This window comes from Cyprinodon variegatus, unplaced genomic scaffold (assembly GCF_000732505.1).
Source record: "Cyprinodon variegatus isolate N-32 unplaced genomic scaffold, C_variegatus-1.0 Scaffold351, whole genome shotgun sequence".
Lineage (NCBI taxonomy): Eukaryota > Metazoa > Chordata > Actinopteri > Cyprinodontiformes > Cyprinodontidae > Cyprinodon > Cyprinodon variegatus.
In genome coordinates this window covers 677,799-698,736 of record NW_015150804.1, presented here as the reverse complement: position 1 = coordinate 698,736, position 20,938 = coordinate 677,799, and the positions used below count along the sequence as shown (strand labels likewise).

At 37.9% G+C, this 20,938-nt stretch overlaps 2 protein-coding genes across 2 annotated transcripts in view; one reads left to right on the top strand and one right to left on the bottom strand.

The window, feature by feature from the left end:
• Positions 1–335: 335 nt before the first annotated feature.
• Positions 336–17,190, top strand: LOC107091770 (ras-related protein Rab-35-like). The gene is made up of 7 exons (XM_015385920.1): positions 336–498; positions 6,821–7,454; positions 10,344–10,394; positions 12,677–12,800; positions 12,871–12,995; positions 14,448–14,572; positions 16,595–17,190. The coding sequence occupies exons 2-7, from the start codon at positions 7,400–7,402 to the stop codon at positions 16,742–16,744; spliced, it is 630 nt and encodes a 209-aa protein (XP_015241406.1). The 5' UTR covers positions 336–498; positions 6,821–7,399; the 3' UTR covers positions 16,745–17,190.
• Positions 17,191–20,315: 3,125 nt separating this feature from the next.
• Positions 20,316–20,938, bottom strand: part of anapc2 (anaphase promoting complex subunit 2) — a 16,108-nt gene continuing 15,485 nt past the window's right edge. The window contains exon 14 of the mRNA XM_015385902.1: positions 20,316–20,354. Within this exon, the coding sequence (XP_015241388.1) occupies positions 20,316–20,354 (39 nt within the window). The remainder of the gene's footprint in view (positions 20,355–20,938) is intronic.

Below are 20,938 nucleotides of genomic sequence, written 5' to 3'. Positions count from 1 at the left end.
GAATTCAAAAATAATTATTGGATCAAAATGAAAGTAGAGTAAGATAAAAGATCAAAAATCCTACTGTATTGGTGAAAGGCCTGAATTGTTTACTTGTTGTTTTAAAGAGTTTCTTTTCTTCTTTTTGTTGTTTTTATACTTTTTAGAATGTGGGAATAGTTCTGCATTAATAAAAAAAAGGGCAATTAAATTGATAATTTTTGCTGAATGTCATTATTTGAAAGATTAGTGTTTTTTTTTATGATTTTCATTGTAGAAAAAGAAAAATCTCTGCAGTTTGTCCTGCTTCCGCTTTTTCCCACTGCCGTGAACGCAGCATCAGAGAGCAGCTCATCACAGCCTCCGTCAGGCAGTCAGGTGTGGCCGCCGCGGCTTGGAGGCATTCCGACCGGAGAGAGCGCTGTTCCAACGGGCTCCGACGAGGCTACAACTAGCGTCTGCCGCGGGGCCTGTAAACATGAGCCGCTGCTCGAGCACCGAACCCACCGGATGACCGAAGTAAGTGTTTATTTTACCGGAACTGCTCCGGAGTTTGTCCGGACAGTTGGAAGTTTCCTTACGTGCCAGATTCAGGCCCGCTCCGTCATTCCAGGCAGGAAAAATAAACCTGGCCGAGTTACTGTCACTTTCGACACAAGCCTACAAACTCAGTTTAAATCATTTGAATGGTCGTTTAATACTCGCAGCGGCCTTATGCAGTTTTATAACCGTTTGTTGTATTTATTTAGGGAATTTAACGCGGATCAGGAGCGACTTCCCACCGGTTCATAGCTGAAACTTCTGACCGTTGGTCCGAGCAGCACTTTCACTTCCAGAAAACATTGAAACATTAGTAAATGGAGAAATAGTTTCACTACAAGTTACTCATTTCAATTTGAGACAAAGGAAACGATGCAGCGAAGTAAAGAAATACAAATAAAAAAATATAAATTTGTGGTTTTGAACCGTTTTAGGTTCCACTATCATGGCATCGAGTCCGTCATTGTTTTTATTTTAATGAGATTTACATAAACTATTCATGAACGACTAAATATTCCCCAATGTTTCTAATGTGCTGAAAACTCATTTCATAGGTCATTAAAATGTCAAATTAATTGTTTAAAGTTAATTTGTTTCAACCAAAAAGTTCCTGCTTGGGAAATAACTTTAAAGTCCAAATGTCCTCATAGTTTAAAGCCCCCAAACATATATTATAATTATAAAAAAGATTTATAATCTTTCATTTTCTTTTCCTCCCAATAGTCATAGGTACTTTTTGGAAACAGCATATAGAGTTACACCCTTCCAAACCGGAAATGCACTTCCATATATGGACAACAGCATCTCTCGTCATCAAAACCGTTCACTGTAATAGAAGAAAAACCTGTTATCTTTATATTAAAAATGTTTTTTTTTCTTTAAGGGTTTAGTAGATTAGGTTTTTAACCACTTTATGGTGACAGAAAATTATTTAGTGAGCAGTTTTGTGTTTATGGTTAAGTTAATGGAATGACAGATCTTACTCTAAATCCTTTTTTTTTTTTTTTTTTTTTTTTTTTTTTTTTTTTTTTTTTTTTTTTTACATCTATGTTGTTTTGGTGCAGTTACACCTGAACAGGTTAATAAAAGGGAGTTGCTATGCCAGTTTAATTATGGTTAATGATACTGGTCAGAAGTATAGCAAAAGTTGAGGTTAACTGCTGGGAGAATGAAGTTTCTAAAAATAATCATTTAGTTTTTTCATTTAGTCTCAGGTGGTCTGAGCTCGCCACATTGTGCTTTTAAATCCTTCCACAGGTTCATCTTTTTCCTAAAAGCCCAAACACAACTGAAAATGAAACTTGAAAATGAGATGTACAATAACCAGCATGTCACTGCTGCTGGTTAAATAGATCCTAACTTTTGATTAGTTAGTCAATTTAAAATAAATTAGATTAAAATTCATGCCTAGCTAGTCTTTTGACGGCAGTAATATTAACAGATAAAATTAATTCTTGAGCTGCAGCATGCTAACAAGAAATGATTTTCAAATCGTTTTCCAACTCAAATAAGTATTTACTTCTGTTTTAATAATTAAACTCATGCAAGATCAAAAAATAATAATGAAAAGTAAAATAATGATTAATTAACTTTTTCTGTAAGAGCCATATTTTAAAGTCTCTGTTAAATTAGTGTCTTTTATACCTTTAAAAAAAGACCAAAAACCATTTGCTAAAGATAAAGTTATAAACACCAACTTTCAATCCTGATAGTTTTGTAGTTGTTTTTGAGCCTAAATTGAATTATAACAGCAGGTTCAACAAGGAGAGGTATTAATCAAAGTGATAATTATGGTCTAAATCGGAGGTCTTCAACAGGGGGTCCATGAACCCTAGGGGTCCACGGAGGTACTGCATGGGGATCGGGAAAGTTTTGGTTGATTAGAGTTTTCTATATTCCCCCACTGCAATTTTTTCCACTAATTGAAATGTCTTTAAATGCAAATTAGCATGAATTCAACACACTGTAGTAAACAGATAAATGGAGGCAGAAGATGTCTTTCAGTCATCAATGCTCACATTCAGAGACACACAGGAGCTCTTTCAAGCTGGACACCGTTTCCTTCACAACACCTGTCCCATCAACCAGGAATCAGAATCAGAAATACTTTATAATCCCAGGGAGGGATTACTTTCGTTACATTACTCCATCTGTAATAGAGTGACTATAGGACCAGTTTGATAGAACACTATTTCATACAATATATATACAAATAGGGGGGTCCCCGCTCCATCTCGCCATCAGTTTGGGGTCCTTAGCCTCAAAGATGTTGAAGACCCCTGGTCTAAAACTCCTTGGATTTTTGTAAATTCTCAGTCTTCAGGGTCATGCCAATCACAAAACCGAGCTAATTCAGAGGGTAAATGGGCACAAGAACTACTATTAATGGAACATCAAAAATTGGAGATCCTTAAGAAAAACTTTGTATACAGCCAAAGTGAGCTACTGGCATTTAAAAAAAAAATAATAATAATAAAGACAAATACCAGGACTCTGTCTCTTTAAATTTCTCCACTGTGAGATCAATAAAGCCAATCAATCAATTTAAACCAAATGTCTTGATTTAAATTCATGGAGAGTTATGTTTCTATCTGAATCTTTGGTTGACCCACAGCACCATGCTGATGCTCAGTTAATGGACATTAGCATGAAACCTGGTTCTAATCTGCCTACGTTTAATATATGTTAAGAATTGAGAATCTTTATTGAAAGTTGCGAATATAATGACGTTTTTTAAAGACATTCCTTCAGAATTAAATTGGTAACCTCTCCACCCTGGGAGAAAAAAAGATGATTATGAAATATTAAAGAGTCTTAAACTAGGAATGAAATTAGAAACATTTATAGAAGACATGAACATCCCTAAAAGGAAAACATCTGTGGAAATATAGTCTTTAGAAAAAGTGCAGCTTGTGCCTGAGAAGTCCATTCATTTGGCTGGTTGTCTAATCGATAATAAACTGGAGTGTTCAATGCATGTAAAATTATTTGTGTGTGCTTCTGTTTTAGCATCAGAGTGAGGACAATTCTTCTGATTTACCATGAAATGAGGAGTATTTGTACCAAAGAGAGGATATGTTGCTGGTCCTTCCTTTCTTGCTAAGGTTAAGGACTAAATTTAATTTAGGGTTGGTTATGCACTGGTAATGGTTAGGCCTGGTATTACTGTCAGGGTCAGGGCATAGAAAGGGTTAAAAAGTACTGACAATCAACATCTGGTCCTCAGTGCATATAGCATAATGAGCATTAGAAAGAAAGTGTGTAGGACGGGGAACAATTGCCTTCAGAGCTTTAGGAAACAAACTCGTTTAGTCAGTTTGCTTTGGATTCGAGGATCCTGTTTAGTATTTTGTGATTGAAATGGTCAAATGGTGGATTTCCCAGGTGGATGTAATCTGTGGTTATACATCTGGCCTTTTTCTGGACTCTTATGCTGAGTCCAGAATCTGATTTTTTAAACGGAATCCCACAATGCACTGTTTTCTAAGCTTTTTGTATCCCAGCCTATTAATGGAAAGTTGAACATAAAGGAAGAAAAAGTGCCCAACCCACTGGGAGAACCACAGCCTGGAGAGGATTATGAAGTAGATTCTATTCAAGAGTTTCTGGGAGCTCCACCAGGTGTGGACGGATGGACAGACATGTCCCATCTCAGCCGACTGTTGCTCAGTGGTCCAGAGTTTCTTTTCAGAAATGAAGATCCTGCAGCCTGAAGGAAGAGAAGAGAAACACGTGGTCCATATTACTTGAGGTTGATTGTTACAGTTTCACTGATGGTTGGAGGTGCTGTTATCTCCTGGTTTTCTGAAGCCCACAGTCAAAGCAGCTCTCTTCCAGGACTGACGTGACCTGAACCTCATAGAGAATCTATGGAGTGTTGTTGAGAGGAAGACGACCTCAGAACCAACATAGGCTGCTGTTAAAGCCACTCAGGCTTCCTGAACTTCTCACCAGAACCACCTCTGATCTCCACAATAGCTACGATTACGATTTTAGACACAAATAATCGGATTAAAGGCCTGATCCAAAATGTTCCATGTAAACATGTCAGACTGAAGATTCTAATCCGATCGGAAAGAACTTTCACTCCAATTGAGAGTTGTGTTTTTTCTTAAGGCCAATCTGATTGTCGTCTATGTACACTCTCATTCAGATCTATGGAGTAAATAATTTCCTCTGCGCATGTGTGGACCAGCAGCATGACGTTTTTCTCCTTACTAACCTTCATTTATTAGCTCCTGGTTCTCCTTGGTGGAGGAGGTGGCTCTAAATATCATGTGCAGATGAATATAATATATATCCTGCTCTCTAACGCTATAGCAAAGGAGCGTAAGGTTCTACTGAGCCATTAACCTTAAGGTATAGTAGAGGATGTTCTTTTCCAGGTGGATCATCAAAATAAGTGGTCCTCCTAACTGTCAATCATTTTGGCGATATGTTTACGAAAGGCCGTCCTATGTAGCCTGGTGAGACCATCCTGATCTCGCGAGCTTTCAAGGTTTCACTTGCTAATCAGTCTGGAGTCTCTCCGTTGAAGAAAATTTGGAGCCGTTCACCAAACGAACGTCCAATCAGCGTTGGCTTTGAGGCGGGTTGAGGTGTGACGCAACGAGAAGCGCGACAGTTCAGTCTAAAGAACATGGCGGCTTCAGCCGATGAAACTAGCGTTAGCGTGGCTATCGAGCAAGTTTTATGGGAATTACAGAGTATTTCTTCACTGAAAGAAGAGCAAAACACTGCTCTGGAGGCTTTTCTCAGAGGAAAGATGTTTTTGCTCTTCTCCCGACTGGTTTCAGCAAGAGTTTGTTCTATCAATTGGCTCCTCTTCGTCGTCGCTCTGTTAGTACGTCATATGCTTCGTTGATCTGATTGGTTTATTTGGCCCGTCTATCACCAACATAGGCCAATCAGCTAACCAGTATTTTCGCCCCTTCCCAAAATTACTTCAACGGAAGGTTTCCAGATGGATATGTGGAGCAAATCCATCTGGCGGAGTCAGGTTACGTCCTATGTGCTTGTCCCCATTTTCACTTACTGGTAGTGAGTCTGACATAATGGAAAAATTATAAACCTTTTGGAAAGTAAACTTGTATGAGTGATGCAAACATCAACTTTTAAACCGAACGTGCATGAGGAGAAATGTTTATTAGGCGTTCCCTCTCAGGAGTGAGTACAAGGTTGTTAATGTGCTTTTTTTTTTTAAAGTGGAGAGGGCGGGTCTTTTCAGAAATTCGCAAAATTCCTCCACTATACCTTTAACTAAAATGACCACTAAAACCAAAGCATGATGGAACGAAGTTATATTGTCTGTCCATCAACAGACACAACTTAAGAACCAAAGTGAAACAAATGTGAGGGATGATTATGGTTAAATTATAGCTAAAGCTGATGAGCGGACAATAAGGCAGTTTCTTCTTCTACTGCTGAAGTGTTTCCAAATAACTAGACAGTTCTGCGCATCTTCAAATGATTTTAATAGATCGAACGCTTGGTGCATGTTTACACACGTCATCATCGGATAATTTTATTTGGTCTTCATGTAAAAAGAGATTTTAAACTTCCAATCAACCAAGATTTAGATGGAATCAGAGAAGTGTCGTGCCTTTAAACGTAGCTGAATACTGGACATGCATGGAAGGATTTTCTATTACGGTTTGGTGATACACCTTAAAAATCTAACCTTCCTTTTTTCCCCCACTGATTGAATTTATAAATTTTTTTTCCTCATTTTAGTTTCATATATAAAACAAAAAAATATAATCACATGACTTTCAAAACCAAGCTTTTATTTCAATCATCCTCAATTTTTTAAATGGAATTTATAAAATTGTTTTGTGTTGAAAGCAAACCAATGTAAAAAACAAAACAAAAAAAATGAAACGTAAATTCAGAAATGTTTGCAAAATGAATAGGCCTCTATATGAATTTATCAATCATTTGATGAATATATAATATTTTCATTATTAGGCTTTTTACCTCTGGAGTGTGACCCTGGGATGAACATGAAATGAAATGTGGAAAGTTTATATTTTCTTATCTGTTATTGGTTTTCCACACATTTTTAAACCTATGTTGGTATTTTCGTGACCCATTTCTACGCTGCCAGCTCTTCTTGCCGGTGTCGGCATTTCAGGATGTGTTCCGGTGAAGTCTGGGGCTGAGAGGAAGAGGAGGATGAGGAAGTTATATTTAGTGACTCAGCTGCTGTTTGAGGAGCAGCCTGGGAGAGGACAGGAGGGACACAGGCTGTAAGAATCAACTAATAATCGCACTGATCTGTCCAACTGTGTTTTTATTTCAGGTTCTCTGGATCGTCCCTCTATAGAAGTGAGATTTCTGTTCGTGCCAAGAAACAGGAAACAAGGTGACTTCACCTGACCACTTGGGAAAGTGAAGTGAAATAAAGGGATCGAATACAGGAACAGAAAGAGGAACTCCTGCTGCTTTAAAGAAACGTGGCTGCATTGCTGATTGAATTGATCCCCAAAGAGAACTAGAGAATGCCTCGACAAAGGAGTAAGTGTGGATGCAGAAGTGCTGCTCTGACTCGGGTGTGAATTCCCCCACAGCAGGGGTGAGCTGCATCCTAACGTGGACACATGCTGCTGGTGGCGGCTGTCGAGCATGAGTCATAAACATTGCAGCCCGGTCGGATTGCCACACGGAGCCGCCGTTTCACTCTGAAACAAACGGATGATGTGAAACTGGAGCCCAGCTGAACGACAAGTGCAGCAGATTCAACTGGAAATGTCCCCCCACTGGAGCGGGTGACGTCAGGAGGCGGAAGGAAACACAAACTGCATGTGCACCTGAAGAGGGCAGAGGTCACCTCCTCATATGAAACTGGTTTTACTGGGAAAGTCGACGAGAGGCCATCGAGATGGCTGGGAAAGACTACAATCATCTCTTTAAGCTGCTGATCATTGGAGACTCCAGTTAGTATGTTTAGACTGCTTTAAATCACATCTGGAAATGATGTGGAAACACAACGCCTAATCTTTCATTTCTGATTCCTTTCAGCAACATTTGTGTCTGACTCAGGGTTTCCTCCCTAAACTGGGAAGTTTAATCTCCTTAAGCACAGAGCGCTCACAGATGGACAGAATAGAAACTTTACTAGATCCTTCCTCTGGTCTAAAACAAGAATGAACTTTTATCTCCCATCTGCAGCTGGTGGGTCATCATAGTGAGGAGAAGGAGGACGACAGGTCAGGGTTAATTGCCAGCTTATAAAGCATAGATGCTGCATTAAAATAGTATAGAAGATATATATTATATATATATTATTATATGAGGAAAAAAAGACCCAGCAGTTGCCAACAGAAGTTGGTTTTCAGTGTTTTAGGTGATATGAGCTCAGTTTCAGATTTTTCATAGACACAAGTAAAAGAAATACAAATTTTTAATGTATGAGTTTCACGATTATTGTGCTGCTGTTTGATAAATTTGTGCTTTACTAGATTTACATTTCTTTCAAACAAATTTTTTTTCCTTTAGTTAGGTGGTTGTAGGAATGTTATTTTTTACACGCCTGTGATAGCCATCTAATAGGTTACTTTGGCATGACGTCACTAAACAGGAGGAGGGCAGAAAATGCAGTGGCTATAGATCTGTTTTATTTATATATATATATATATATATATATATATACATATAAAGCGGCCCATTTTATGTAATTTATGGCTGCTTGATGTTTCAAGCTTAGAACATGTTCCAGCTGTCAAACATGGTGGTGGCAGCATGATGCTGCTGGATTGCTTCACTGTAGGATGTAGAGCAGAGGGAGGACGACCTTCACATCCTTTAACTTCTCTTTAGGTGAACGACTAGATGGTAAAAACGTCATTCAGTTGGAGTATCAGCAGAACCATGATCCAGAACTTGGAGGCTAGATCCTGCTAACGTTTAGCTTCATGGATTATTTTTAAAAAGCAGGTTTGATGCAGGGAACCAGCCTATGCAGGCAGAATTATGCCAACTAGCCTAATGTGGGCGTGTATGCATTTATTAGAGCCTCTGCTTAGAAATAAGAGCCTTTTGGGTCAGATAGTTTCAACAATATGGCTTTTATGGAAATGATCTGACAGCAGCTTCTACTTGAAAAACGTTGCTTTTCTGTGCTTTGATTATTATCATTTAAATTCAAATAATTAATAGAATTAGCCAGTTACAGTAGTTCCTGGGACACTAGTATTTATCTATTTTTGATAAAGTAAATCACAGCTGCAGACTGGGCCTGCTGTTGTTTTAGAATCTGTTAATGAAGCAGTGTTTTGGTTTTGGTGACAGAAGCTATTTTCGGCGTCGCTGTTGGAGCTGAGTCACAGTAGGTCAGCTTCCTTCCTTATTGCCTCTGTCTCGTCTGCAGCTGAGCTCCATGTCAGGATGGAAACCAGGCTTTGGAAGCAGATTCCTAAAATCAGAACATGGTTTCAGTTTGATTGCAGAAAAATTGTCATTTTCCTGAAACGTCCGTCTATGTTTCACTCTCGCATTGGGTTGCATTGCGTTTTAAGTTTTTTTTTAGGGAGATCATTGCCAATAGTCTGTCACATCAACATGTCCTATTTTTACTAACTAATGTGTGTCTTTGTGAATGAGAACAAAAACTAAAAGTAATTTTCATAACCAAAGATTTATTACACATAAAAATATGGATTTAAAGCATTTCTGGTATTTTGATTATTTAAACAACAAATAAAACCTCAGTCTAATTCTATGCTCTAAACCAGCTATTTTAAAACTTCTTAAAGAAAACTTTGGTTCTTAAAAGTCGGATTCCTCGAAATCCAATATGGCTGCCAGATTGATTTACACCACATACAGCTCATTAGTTTAAGCAGACCCAGACCCTCTAGAACTGATCGGACCAATCACAGCGCTGGAGGCAAGGGTTTACGCATGCGCCAGAATTACCCATAATGCAACAGCAATCTTCTGTAACCAAAACTCAACAGTATAGCATCAGGGGAGCGATGTTTTTTATGATGTGTGTATATATATATATATATATATATATATATATATATATATATATATATAGTTTTTTGCATCTCATCCACAGTTAGCTGATTGGTTCTGACCAGTTTCTGTCTGGTCTTTGAAATCTCCTGGCGCTCAGTCTTAGCGAGCGGCCTTATATATAAACTAATCGAACAAACTGGTTTATTGCTGTTTAATCGAGAACATAAAGTTAAATCTTTCGTTGTTAGATTTATTAGATTATCCTAGATTCCTAGATATTATTCAATATCAGAGGAGAGTGTCAGAGCAGAGGTAGCTACCAGCAGTATTTCGCCGTGTTCCTCCATGTATTTCTTTAGTGTTTTGTCTGAAGCAGCATGAAGCAACCAGTGAAGCAGAGATCTTTTAGCTTTAGGTCCCTAAGCAGCTCCACATCAGTTAATTTGATCATATTTACCTTTAAAATGACTGATCTGTGGATTTTGTCAGAGCGCTAGTGGGACATGTTGGTGGTTCTCCAGCAGAGGGTTCTGGTTTCTCTCCACATGGAGGACGAGCCACATAGACTTGGTCAAAGAAGCTGTTCAGCTATATTAAAGCAGATTAAGGGAAAGTTTAGTGGAAGGTAAAATTGGCTCAAACCTTAAGATGATTACAGTAGTAAGTTAACTTCTGATGACGTTCTAGTTGAGATAACGCTGAAGCTTTGCTGCAGTTGCATTTCTGGTTCATTTCTGTATCTGTTTGGTTTTACTGGAAACCGGCCGCCACTGAGGCATGAGGAGGCCGACCAATCTGGTCTTTCTGGAGACCGGTTTGACTAACCTGCTAATCTGATCTCTGATCTGTTCCTCCCTCAGATGTGGGGAAAAGCAGCCTCCTGCTGCGCTTCGCAGACAACTCCTTCTCCGGTGAGTTGCTCCAACTTCTACTTTCAGCTTAAAGGCAGAAACTTTGGATCAAGTTCAGACATCTTTGGGAGGTTTTTTTGTCTCAACATGTCTGAAGCTGAGTGAGGGTAAGAAGGTATGAGGAACACTGGAAATTAGTCATGCATACAAAAATGATCTCCTTGAGCAGTTCTGGAACACATAGATCTACAATGCTCTTTTTTTAGCCCTCATTTAATTCTAAACTGAAAAAAGTGTATTTACTCTTAATTTGAATAGGTAAATATAATATAACTTTTCACTCTTAAAATAAGATAATGAGCTATGCACCTGAAATAATACAATGCAATTTTTTTTTCTTATTTTAAATGATAATTGTCTTTTTCCATTGGCAGTTTCTGACTTAACTCCTCAATTCAAGAAGAAATGCACTTATTTTAAGAAAAAATGTTGTTTTTTTTGCAGTGTATACCTGAACCCTTTGGGTTTCTCATGTTGTGTTTTACTTTAGACTCACCAGAAATATATATTTAAAAAATTAAAGGAAAATATGATCATAATATAATCATAATAATGATTTTTAACAAAACCTTTATTATGAATGTCATTTTCATCAATCATCACAATGAAACGGATATTTGGGAATAATCTGAATCTAAAACAGAGAAAATGCTTCTTTAAAAAAACTGCCAATAAAATGTTATGTATCGAAATAGAATTAAAGTATTTGAACATTTCTGAAACTCCAGTATTTTCTTTAGTATTAACAATGTAAAAAATATTATTTTTATAATTTTAATGTTTAGAAAGGTTTCCAAAGTGGGGGTCATGAGCCACCAAGTGGGCGGAGTTACGAGATGGTTTTCACAATCATTGTGATCCCAGACGTATATGGAACATTCCTTCAAATATATAGATGTAACTTTTATTTATTATTCTAGAATATTAAAAATACTATAAAATGTTAAAAGGCTTAATTAAATCAGAAATGTTTTTCCACACATTTCAGCCCTTGACCCCAAAAATACCAATATTACAGACTGGAGGCCTCCTAAAAGTTGATCTTAACTTAATTGCATTGTATTTATTTACATTAAAATAAAGTAAATAAAAAATATTTCCATTTATATTAAATATTTTAGATGACATTAAATTATTTACTTAATCATTAATTATTACTTAATCCATTATTTTTACATCTACTTATTTCATAGTACATTTATATTCATGGGACGTTCCACATGAATCGGGGATCAAATCACAATGGCTGTAAAACCATCCCATGACCCCCAATCTGAGAATTACAGAAGAGGGTTAGGGCCACTGGAGAAAAAAAGAAAAAGTTAACTGATTTTAAAATTTTATTTCACTTTAGTATGGGGAAAACAGTCAGAATTCTGACTTTAATCTCAGAATTGTAGATCTTAATGTAGATGGGCACCATGAAGGTAGAGATGTGGAGCTCTCAGCTTCACTGACATAGATGTGAGTTGTTTGAGGTGGCCAGTGACACATTGGTGGAAAATGACGGAATTAGTCAACTTTTTACGTGCCTGAGGGGTCCCCTCATTAATGGAGGAGCAGAAGGTGATTAAAACAAGAGAGCTAGTCTCTAAAACAGACATGGCTATGGCTTGATGCTAACATGTTTGTTATCTGTCAGAATTCTGAGATTAAAGTCAGAATTCTGACTTTTTTCCCATACTAAACTGAAGTAAAATTTAAAAATCAGTAAACTTTTTTTTCCAGTGGCCCTAATCCTCTTCCATAGAAAATACCTGAAATTAATAATTAAATGTTCCAAAATTTTTAAAAACATCAGAAATGATCCATTCAGTGTCACAAAAATAAACCGACCTAAAAATTAAAATTTATCTGTGTTCACAAATATGTAATCTAGAGTGACGGAATGAGATGAATATGTATTTTTAGAGGATTCCCAGTTTATTTCAGGAGTCACTGGCTGAAATGTTTTCAAACTGCTGGTTTAAAGCAAACAAACCCATTAAAAGCTAGTTTAACAAATGGGCTCCTTTAGTTTTAAACCTTTAGTTTTCCAGTTTATGCAAATTATGTTTTTTTATTTTTATTTATTTCTTTATTTAAAAGGCACTTTGCATTCACATAGTCTACCTATAATCTGAAGAGATGCTAAAAAATACAGGATTACAGCCCAGACAGATTTCCATCCTCTGTTCCCTGCTGGGACCAGCCGAGCTACTCTACTTTAATTATTCCTTTGTTTTTGGATTAAACCTTAAAGCTCGGTGCATTAATCATAATTTTTTATTAACTCCCTGCAGGCAGCTACATCACCACCATCGGAGTGGACTTCAAGATCCGAACGGTGGACATGGAGGGAGAGCGGGTGAAGCTGCAGATCTGGGACACGGCAGGGCAGGAGAGATTCAGAACCATCACCTCAACGTAACGGAGAAACCTTTCCAGATATTCCGCTCGGCCTCCTGCAGAGCTTTCATGTTTGTTCTACCTACAGGTACTACAGGAACACCCACGGCGTCATCATTGTTTACGACGTGACAAATCCAGAGTCGTTTGTGAATGTGAAGAGGTGGCTGAACGAAATCTCCGATAACTGTGACAACGTCTGCAAGATCCTGGGTAGGTTGGCCTAAAGAACACATCGGTGCTCCGCAGACGTGATCACATGCCATCCTGACGCAGCACAGAACCGGATGTAATTTACTGGGATTTTATGTGACTGACTAACACAGCACCTTACTACCGTGACTAGACTTAGATTTATTTAGTCATTTTGTATACACACCTGTAAACAAAAAGAATTTAGTTAAGAACAGCTCTCTAGACTAAACGACAAACTTGGCACATCCCCCTGAACACAGCCTCTCTAACATGAAGCATAGCAGTAGTAGCATTATACTGTGGGACATTTTTCCTCATTGCTGGTCAAAGTTGATGGAGACGTGTCTGGAGTTAAATCCAGGACATTCCTGGCATCAGCAGACTGGAGACTTAGAGAAAGGTCTACCATCTATGTTTTTTCTTTAATTTCTAGCTACGTATTAATTTGTTACATTAAACACATTCCAGTTTGACCTTTAGACTCACAGAAAAACTCTGCTTTAGCTCCAACTGTTTCAGCTAATTTAACATCTCTTGTTGTTCCATGCAGACCTTTGCCATCAACACCTTAGTTTATAGATGTTCGAGATCGGCCTCTTTTTCAGTGTAGTCCTGTTTCTCTGACTGTGACTAACTGGATGTGCTCTCTTCATCCTCTGACATGGAAACTGGCTCTGAGCTCGTCTGCATGGCTGTGCGTTTCCTGGACGGGGCCGCCTGTGGAGCTGGTTGATGCTGACCTTTCGTATCTGTGCCTCTTTCTGTATGTTAACTTCTGTCTCCTTGAACCCCAGTCAGCCTCAGCAGATGGCCGCTCACACTGAGCCTGGAGGTTTCTTCCTGTTCAAAGAGAGTTTTCCTCTCCACTGTCGCTACAAGCATGCTTGGTGTGAGGGATTGGCTTCTAGTCAATGCAATCAACTTGTTTTCCTTAGATCGAAAACCTTTAATCAATTTGACTGGATGATCTGGTTGAACTGTATCTCACTGTTTTGTGAATGGGCGCTACATAAATAAACTGAATTGAATTGAATAGACGTTCTGCACAGAGGAAAATTCATCCTCCTGGACCCACAGACTGCTTGGAGTCTGATTTCTGATTCATTTGGCTAATTTTATGAACTCTGACAAACTCCATGTAGAGCTTTGATTACCAGATGTGAGGAAAATAAATAGAAAATGTGGATCAAACCTGATTCACCAGCACATTTTAAAGCATTCATCCTAATAATAATGAATCTTAAAAGTTGATGTTTTAAAAAATATATATTTCACCTCTTTATACATCAACCCAATGACACTCCTCAGATATGTAAACATTAATGGTCAGCAGTTAAACCAGGTGCTCAGAGATTTGTTCTTCGACATAATGTGATTTATAGAAAGAATCATTTATTCTTTGGGTTTCTAAGGTTTCACAGCAGAATAAGTGATTGTTCTTGTATTTCTACTTTTTCTGTTTTTCCTCAGTGGGAAACAAAAACGACGACCCAGCCAAGAAGAAGGTGGACACCCAGGATGCTGTGAGGTTCGGGGAGTCGGTGGGAGTTCGAGTTTTTGAGACAAGTGCCAAAGAAAATATAAATGTAGAAGAGGTGAGGTTTCCTTTTTATTGTTATTATGGTGTTTTCTTTAGACATTATTACCCATTCAGAGACTCGGATACTTTCTCCCTTACAAACTGTTAATGTTTGGAAGTTTTAGTTGGTTAGAAAACCTAAAGCAGCATGTTTAAATGAATAATAATAATAATAATAATACATTTTATTTGTAATGCACTTTACATTTAAAAAAATTATCAAAGTGCTACAGGTAAAATCATCATAGAAGGGTAAAAAACCTAATGTAAAACTAAACATCATGAAGTACAAAATAGTCCTCTGGAAATCATCAGACCTCCTTAAAACTGCTGTAAAAGATTAAAAGAAACGAATGATAACTGGATAAATTTTTAGGAAACACTCGTTTCCATTTTTCGGAGGAATGAAGAAAAAAAAAATTACATTTTTGTAGATTAGAAATATATTTTGTTGGAACCCAAGCACATACAAAATAAATACTTTTAATCTAACTAAAATAAAAATGGAAAACATTGATTGTAAAATAGAACCCTAACTGCATGTTCCTTAAATGGAAATATGGACACAACAGAAAGTAAGATAACTGGGTCATGAACAACTTTAATGGAAGAAAAAAGAAAAAAAAAAACATTAATAAAGTATCTTAATATAAATTTTTTCTTTGTGTTTTGTTATAAAGAACAAAATAAGCCTCTTTATTTCATTTCCATCTTTTCTTTAATGTATTTAAAAACATAAGTAATAAAACAGGATCTCTAGCTTCAAAACCAGCATTACTGTAAGGACAAACGTTTAAGCTTCATAAAGTCACCTTTTTGCAAATAATAGTACATTTTTATTTTTTAGTAATTAAGGTTTCAGTTTGGCAACAGCAGAACAAAAACTCCAAATGTTTACTTTGAATTTTATACTTATTGACTTTTTGACAGAAAATCTGAACTCTTAACTCTTTACTCCCAGGTGCAATAATCTGTCAGTAGCCACATGCTATAGTTAGCATTTTAGCAATTACTAGCATATCATCCATGATCATAACATAGGGTGACCATATTTTCATTTGGGAAAACCAGGTGACCTTGGAGCGGGGGGGTGGGGGGTAATCTCTGTTCCCATGCATAGAGATGTCTGTGGCATAAACTCACTTAACATAGACCTACGTAATCCTTAACAATAAAAGTTAACCATAACTCTCAGCTCCCAATAACAGATGATACTCAGCCTCAGCAAGGAACGAAATAATGTCTGTTCTGTAGGCTATTGGAAAAAATAAATAAACAAATAAGCTAATTAACAGAAAATACCTCTTGTGTAGCAAAAATAACCCAAAATGAACCAAAAACTAACAAACATATCAATAGACTATCTTTACTTTCGAAGTCCAGGTGGCTTTTCAGATCCCTTGCACCTCCATTGGACACCGAGACATATGAGCCTGATTTACACACTGTGCACAAGGCCTCCCATTTATCTCGATCCGGTCTGAAAGCGGGAAACTCTTTTTTAAATCGTCTGTAAACATACATTTGCATGTTGTTGGCGTACGGACAGCCACGATATCTATATTCTGATGAAGAACAGGGCTGCCCGCACTGGCGCGGCTCAGGTGTTACATCACACGCAGCGCCGTGCGCAGGGCCCTAGTGCCTGTAAATTTAATGGTCCAATGAAGGTAATTTAAAAAAACAAGACATTTCCTCACCTTTTAAAAAAAAAAAACCCAGGACGCCCGGGACAGGACGTGAAATACGGACATGTCCCGGGAAATACGGACGTTTGGTCACCCTATATAACACCCAGATAAAATAGGTTTGACAATATTGGTATGCTTCGAAAAAAGTATTGTTTGTGTGTTTTGATTATAAAAAAAAAGTTTTGATTATTAAAAAATGCTTTCAGGTTGTTTGTGGGTTTTTTAAGGGGAGGAAATTCTGTGTGGTTTTAAAAAAATGAGGCAGGCGATGTTTACTGTTGTATCCCATATATAAAAATTAACTGTTTTTTGTGCAAAATGAACAGTTTCCTTTTTCGTTTTCTTAGATGTTTATGGCTTTTACTCGCATGGTGCTCCGAGCCAAGAAGCAGAGTCAGGACAGAGCTGAAAGGGAACGGGAGCGGGAGAAAGACACGGTCAACATGAACGCCCAGAGAGACCGCGACCGCCGGAAGAGAGGGAAGAAATGCTGCTGAGACGGAGAGCCGTCATACGGGACACTGTCTGGGTCATTATTCCTGGTTTAACCTGATGGATTCACAGTCTGCAGCACTGACCGCACGTCCACGCCCCCGAGGACCTAAAGGAGCATTCTGGTGTTTTTTTAAAGGTTTTTCTGGGTTCTGATGCATAAAACTTTATTTGTACTGAAGGTGAACGTTTCTGAGAACTGCAGTCTTTGTTCCTCTGAGCTCCGCCCTTATAGACTCCCAGATGTTTGAGGAAATATAAAACGATGCCTCTGAAGAGCCTCAGTCTGCAGATCTGATCCTATTAGTTCATCTCTCCCTGAATTAAAAGACAGAAAATCTGAAATATTTTGTGGTTTTGAGACGAAGAAACTGGACGTAGATGATCGGGGTCGTTCATCTTGATGAAATCAGTCTCAGCTTCTTTCTTACCTGAAGCTGCAAAAATTAACCATTGAAATTTTGCATGAATTTATCAAAATTTTGTTTTTTCAAATTTTCAGCTTTATTTTAGTGAAAACGGTGAAACTCCCAGCCACCTTCAAATACTTTGATTTTTATTGTTAAATACTGAAATTGGCAGATTCTTATAAACCATTCCTCTGTAAAAGGAGCATAATGGTTTGGAGGGATGCCAGCACAATCAGACGCTCATTTCAAACTGTCATTATCAGATAAAAACACCAGTTTGTTCCTTTAACTTCACTTTTCAACCAGTTTTTCAAAATACGTAACAAATATCCTTCAAAAGGGAACCGTTTGTGACTAAATCGTAATGTTTTAAGGTGTGAAGAGTTCAGTAATTTACTTATTTCTGTCTAAATGATAAATCTTCACTGGACTCTTAATGTTTTACTGTTTACCATGAAGATGTGTTCAAAGCAAAATAAAGCAATAAATCTAATAGTTTCTCTGTGTAACAGTGACTGAACTATTACAGCTCTAACAGGAAATAGCCTTAATGTCTTCCATCACGTTCTGCCTGGAATGATCTAAAAATGTTTCTCTGCTGCTGTTTGTGATGCTTTAAAAACAAAATAAACCATTTAAGAAGTTTTTCTTCTAGAGTTTCGATGGTTCAGTGGAAACTTTGACTGAATACTATTCTGTTCCCTTTAAAATATTCCCTCCACAATCATTAAAGGAAAAAGATTTAATGAACCAGAGACAAAATTTGGGGACAAAGAACAAAAATGTTTGAAGATCTGAAAATAATGAAAGTTGTTAAAATGTGTTTAGAGCTTTATCTGGAACAATGATTCAAAGTTTGAGATGCTCTTTTTAAAGCAACACTGAGTCCTTAACCAAATTATTAGCTTAATTTAAATATATTTAATGATTTTTTATGTGAATATTCAGGTCTTGGTGGGTATCTACTCTCCATGCAGGCTGCTCTTCTCCAAAACACGCCTAAAAGTCTGATCCGTCACTGAATGCGTCACGTGACCCAAAGGTTGCTTTACAGCAGAGTGAGCTCCTCTTAAGTCAACAAAAATTGGGTCTGACCCTTTCCTGATCAGACAAGTTTGTTCTCTGATTTAGGATTTGATCCAGGAGACGAATGTTTCTGTTTTTACCAGAAACTCCATGATTCCTCAATCTACTGGTCTGAAGTGTTGCCACTTATCTTCAACTTTCCACTGTCCCATAAAGACCACAGCTTTGTTGCCCTGAAGCTCCTGCATGGAGTTTTATTCTTCCGGTCATAATCAGACCAAAGGTCTTCATTGTTTTCAGTCTGAGACCCTGAGAGATGGAAGTAGACCCACCCTGAGAAGTTTAAAAGTCCTTTAGGGGGGGGCTGGCGAAGGGGTTAACGTCTGACAGGGACATTTAGGTGCTGATGAAGATTTAACCTGAATTTTTAAAATAATCTTATTGGAATTATTTTTATTTCCTTTATTTGTGTTGCCATTATGCCACAGCATTGTTTTATTTCTTGTTCAGCTCATGTACAGCTCTTTGGATCATCATGTTACTGAAAAATATGCTATAAGAATAAATTGAGGTCTAGTCAATCGAGGCAAGCTATATGTATATATATATATATATATATATATATATATATATATATAAACCTCCTCCTCACCCACTGCGGGCCGTCTCCCCTTTTCTCCTCCAAGCTCAGGTCCTCTACCAGAGGCCTGGAAGCCTGAGGGTTCTGCGCAGTATCTTTCCTGTTCCTAGAACTGCACTTTTCTGGATCTGCTGTAACCCCTCCTCAAGTTATGGGGGGAAACACTCCAACAACACAGTATCCTCAATCAAATCAATCTTCATCTGTGAAATNTCACTGAATGCGTCACGTGACCCAAAGGTTGCTTTACAGCAGAGTGAGCTCCTCTTAAGTCAACAAAAATTGGGTCTGACCCTTTCCTGATCAGATAAGTTTGTTCTCTGATTGAGGATTTTATCCAGGAGACGAATGTTTCTGTTTTTACCAGAAACTCCATGATTCCTCAATCTACTGGTCTGAAGTGTTGCCACTTATCTTCAACTTTCCACTGTCCCATAAAGACCACAGCTTTGTTGCCCTGAAGCTCCTGCATGGAGTTTTATTCTTCCGGTCATAATCAGACCAAAGGTCTTCATTGTTTTCAGTCTGAGACCCTGAGAGATGGAAGTAGACCCACCCTGAGAAGTTTAAAAGTCCTTTAGGGGGGGGCTGGCGAAGGGGTTAACGTCTGACAGGGACATTTAGGTGCTGATGAAGATTTAACCTGAATTTTTAAAATAATCTTATTGGAATTATTTTTATTTCCTTTATTTGTGTTGCCATTATGCCACAGCATTGTTTTATTTCTTGTTCAGCTCATGTACAGCTCTTTGGATCATCATGTTACTGAAAAATATGCTATAAGAATAAATTGAGGTCTAGTCAATCGAGGCAAGCTATATGTATATATATATATATATATATATATATATATATATATATAAACCTCCTCCTCACCCACTGCGGGCCGTCTCCCCTTTTCTCCTCCAAGCTCAGGTCCTCTACCAGAGGCCTGGAAGCCTGAGGGTTCTGCGCAGTATCTTTCCTGTTCCTAGAACTGCACTTTTCTGGATCTGCTGTAACCCCTCCTCAAGTTATGGGGGGAAACACTCCAACAACACAGTATCCTCAATCAAATCAATCTTCATCTGTGAAATCAAACTGTCCACTAAGGAAGCAACTGATTGACAATGAATTCCACCTGCTGTGGTGAAATGGAATTAATAAACAGGTGGAAATTATTGGCGACTAGGCGGCTCATCCAGGATGGCACATCAATGCGAGCTGTGGGAAGAAGGTTTGCAGTGTCTGACAGCGCAGAGTCCAGAGGCTGCAGGCGCTACTAGGAGACATGGAGGAAGGCAACGACCCAGCAGGAGGACCGCTACCTCTGCCTTTGTGTAAGAGGGAACAGGAGGAGCACTACCAGAGCCCTAAAAAGTGACCTAAAGCAGGCCAGAAATGTGCATGTGTCTGCATAGACTGTTAGAAACTGACTCCATGAGGAAGTTATGAAGGCCTGACGTCCAAAGATGAAGGATTTGTTCACAGCCCAACACCGTTCAGGATCCCAGGCATTAGTCAGAGAACACCAGGAATGACAAACTCACCACTGGCACCCTGTGCTCACCACAGGTTTAATCAGGTTCACATTGAACACATGTGAGTCTGGAGACCATCAGCCACCTCAGTCGTGGCATTCATGTAACACTGCTAATCAAAAAGAAGGACAATGAATAAATTATATAAAAAAAATTAAAATCACTGATAAAAAAATATATATATGTAGACTGAAAACATGATTTGGCACAATCCAAGGCCACTGAGTTCATTCTGCATTAGTGGAAAATAAGAACTAAAAGCTGCTTCTTGTTTAGTCCTGGGTATTCAGATAAAGTTAGATACTAAGATTCGGCTTTGCTGATTTAATAACTCATGATTGGAACATTTTCTCTATAAAAAGCAGATTTCCTCCATATTTCCTCAAAACGATCAAAAAAAAAAAACACTCTGGGAGATAATAATTGGCCTCCATCAGAGCTCAAACGTTGTCAAGTGTGCAGGAACCGTCTATCATATGTTTGTGATGAAATTTGCAGAGAAACATTTAATAGCATCACAATGAAAAAAATCACAATAGTGTCATGCATTTGTGGTATTATGTCTTTTATACAACATGCCTTGGATTAAAAAATATCTAAAAA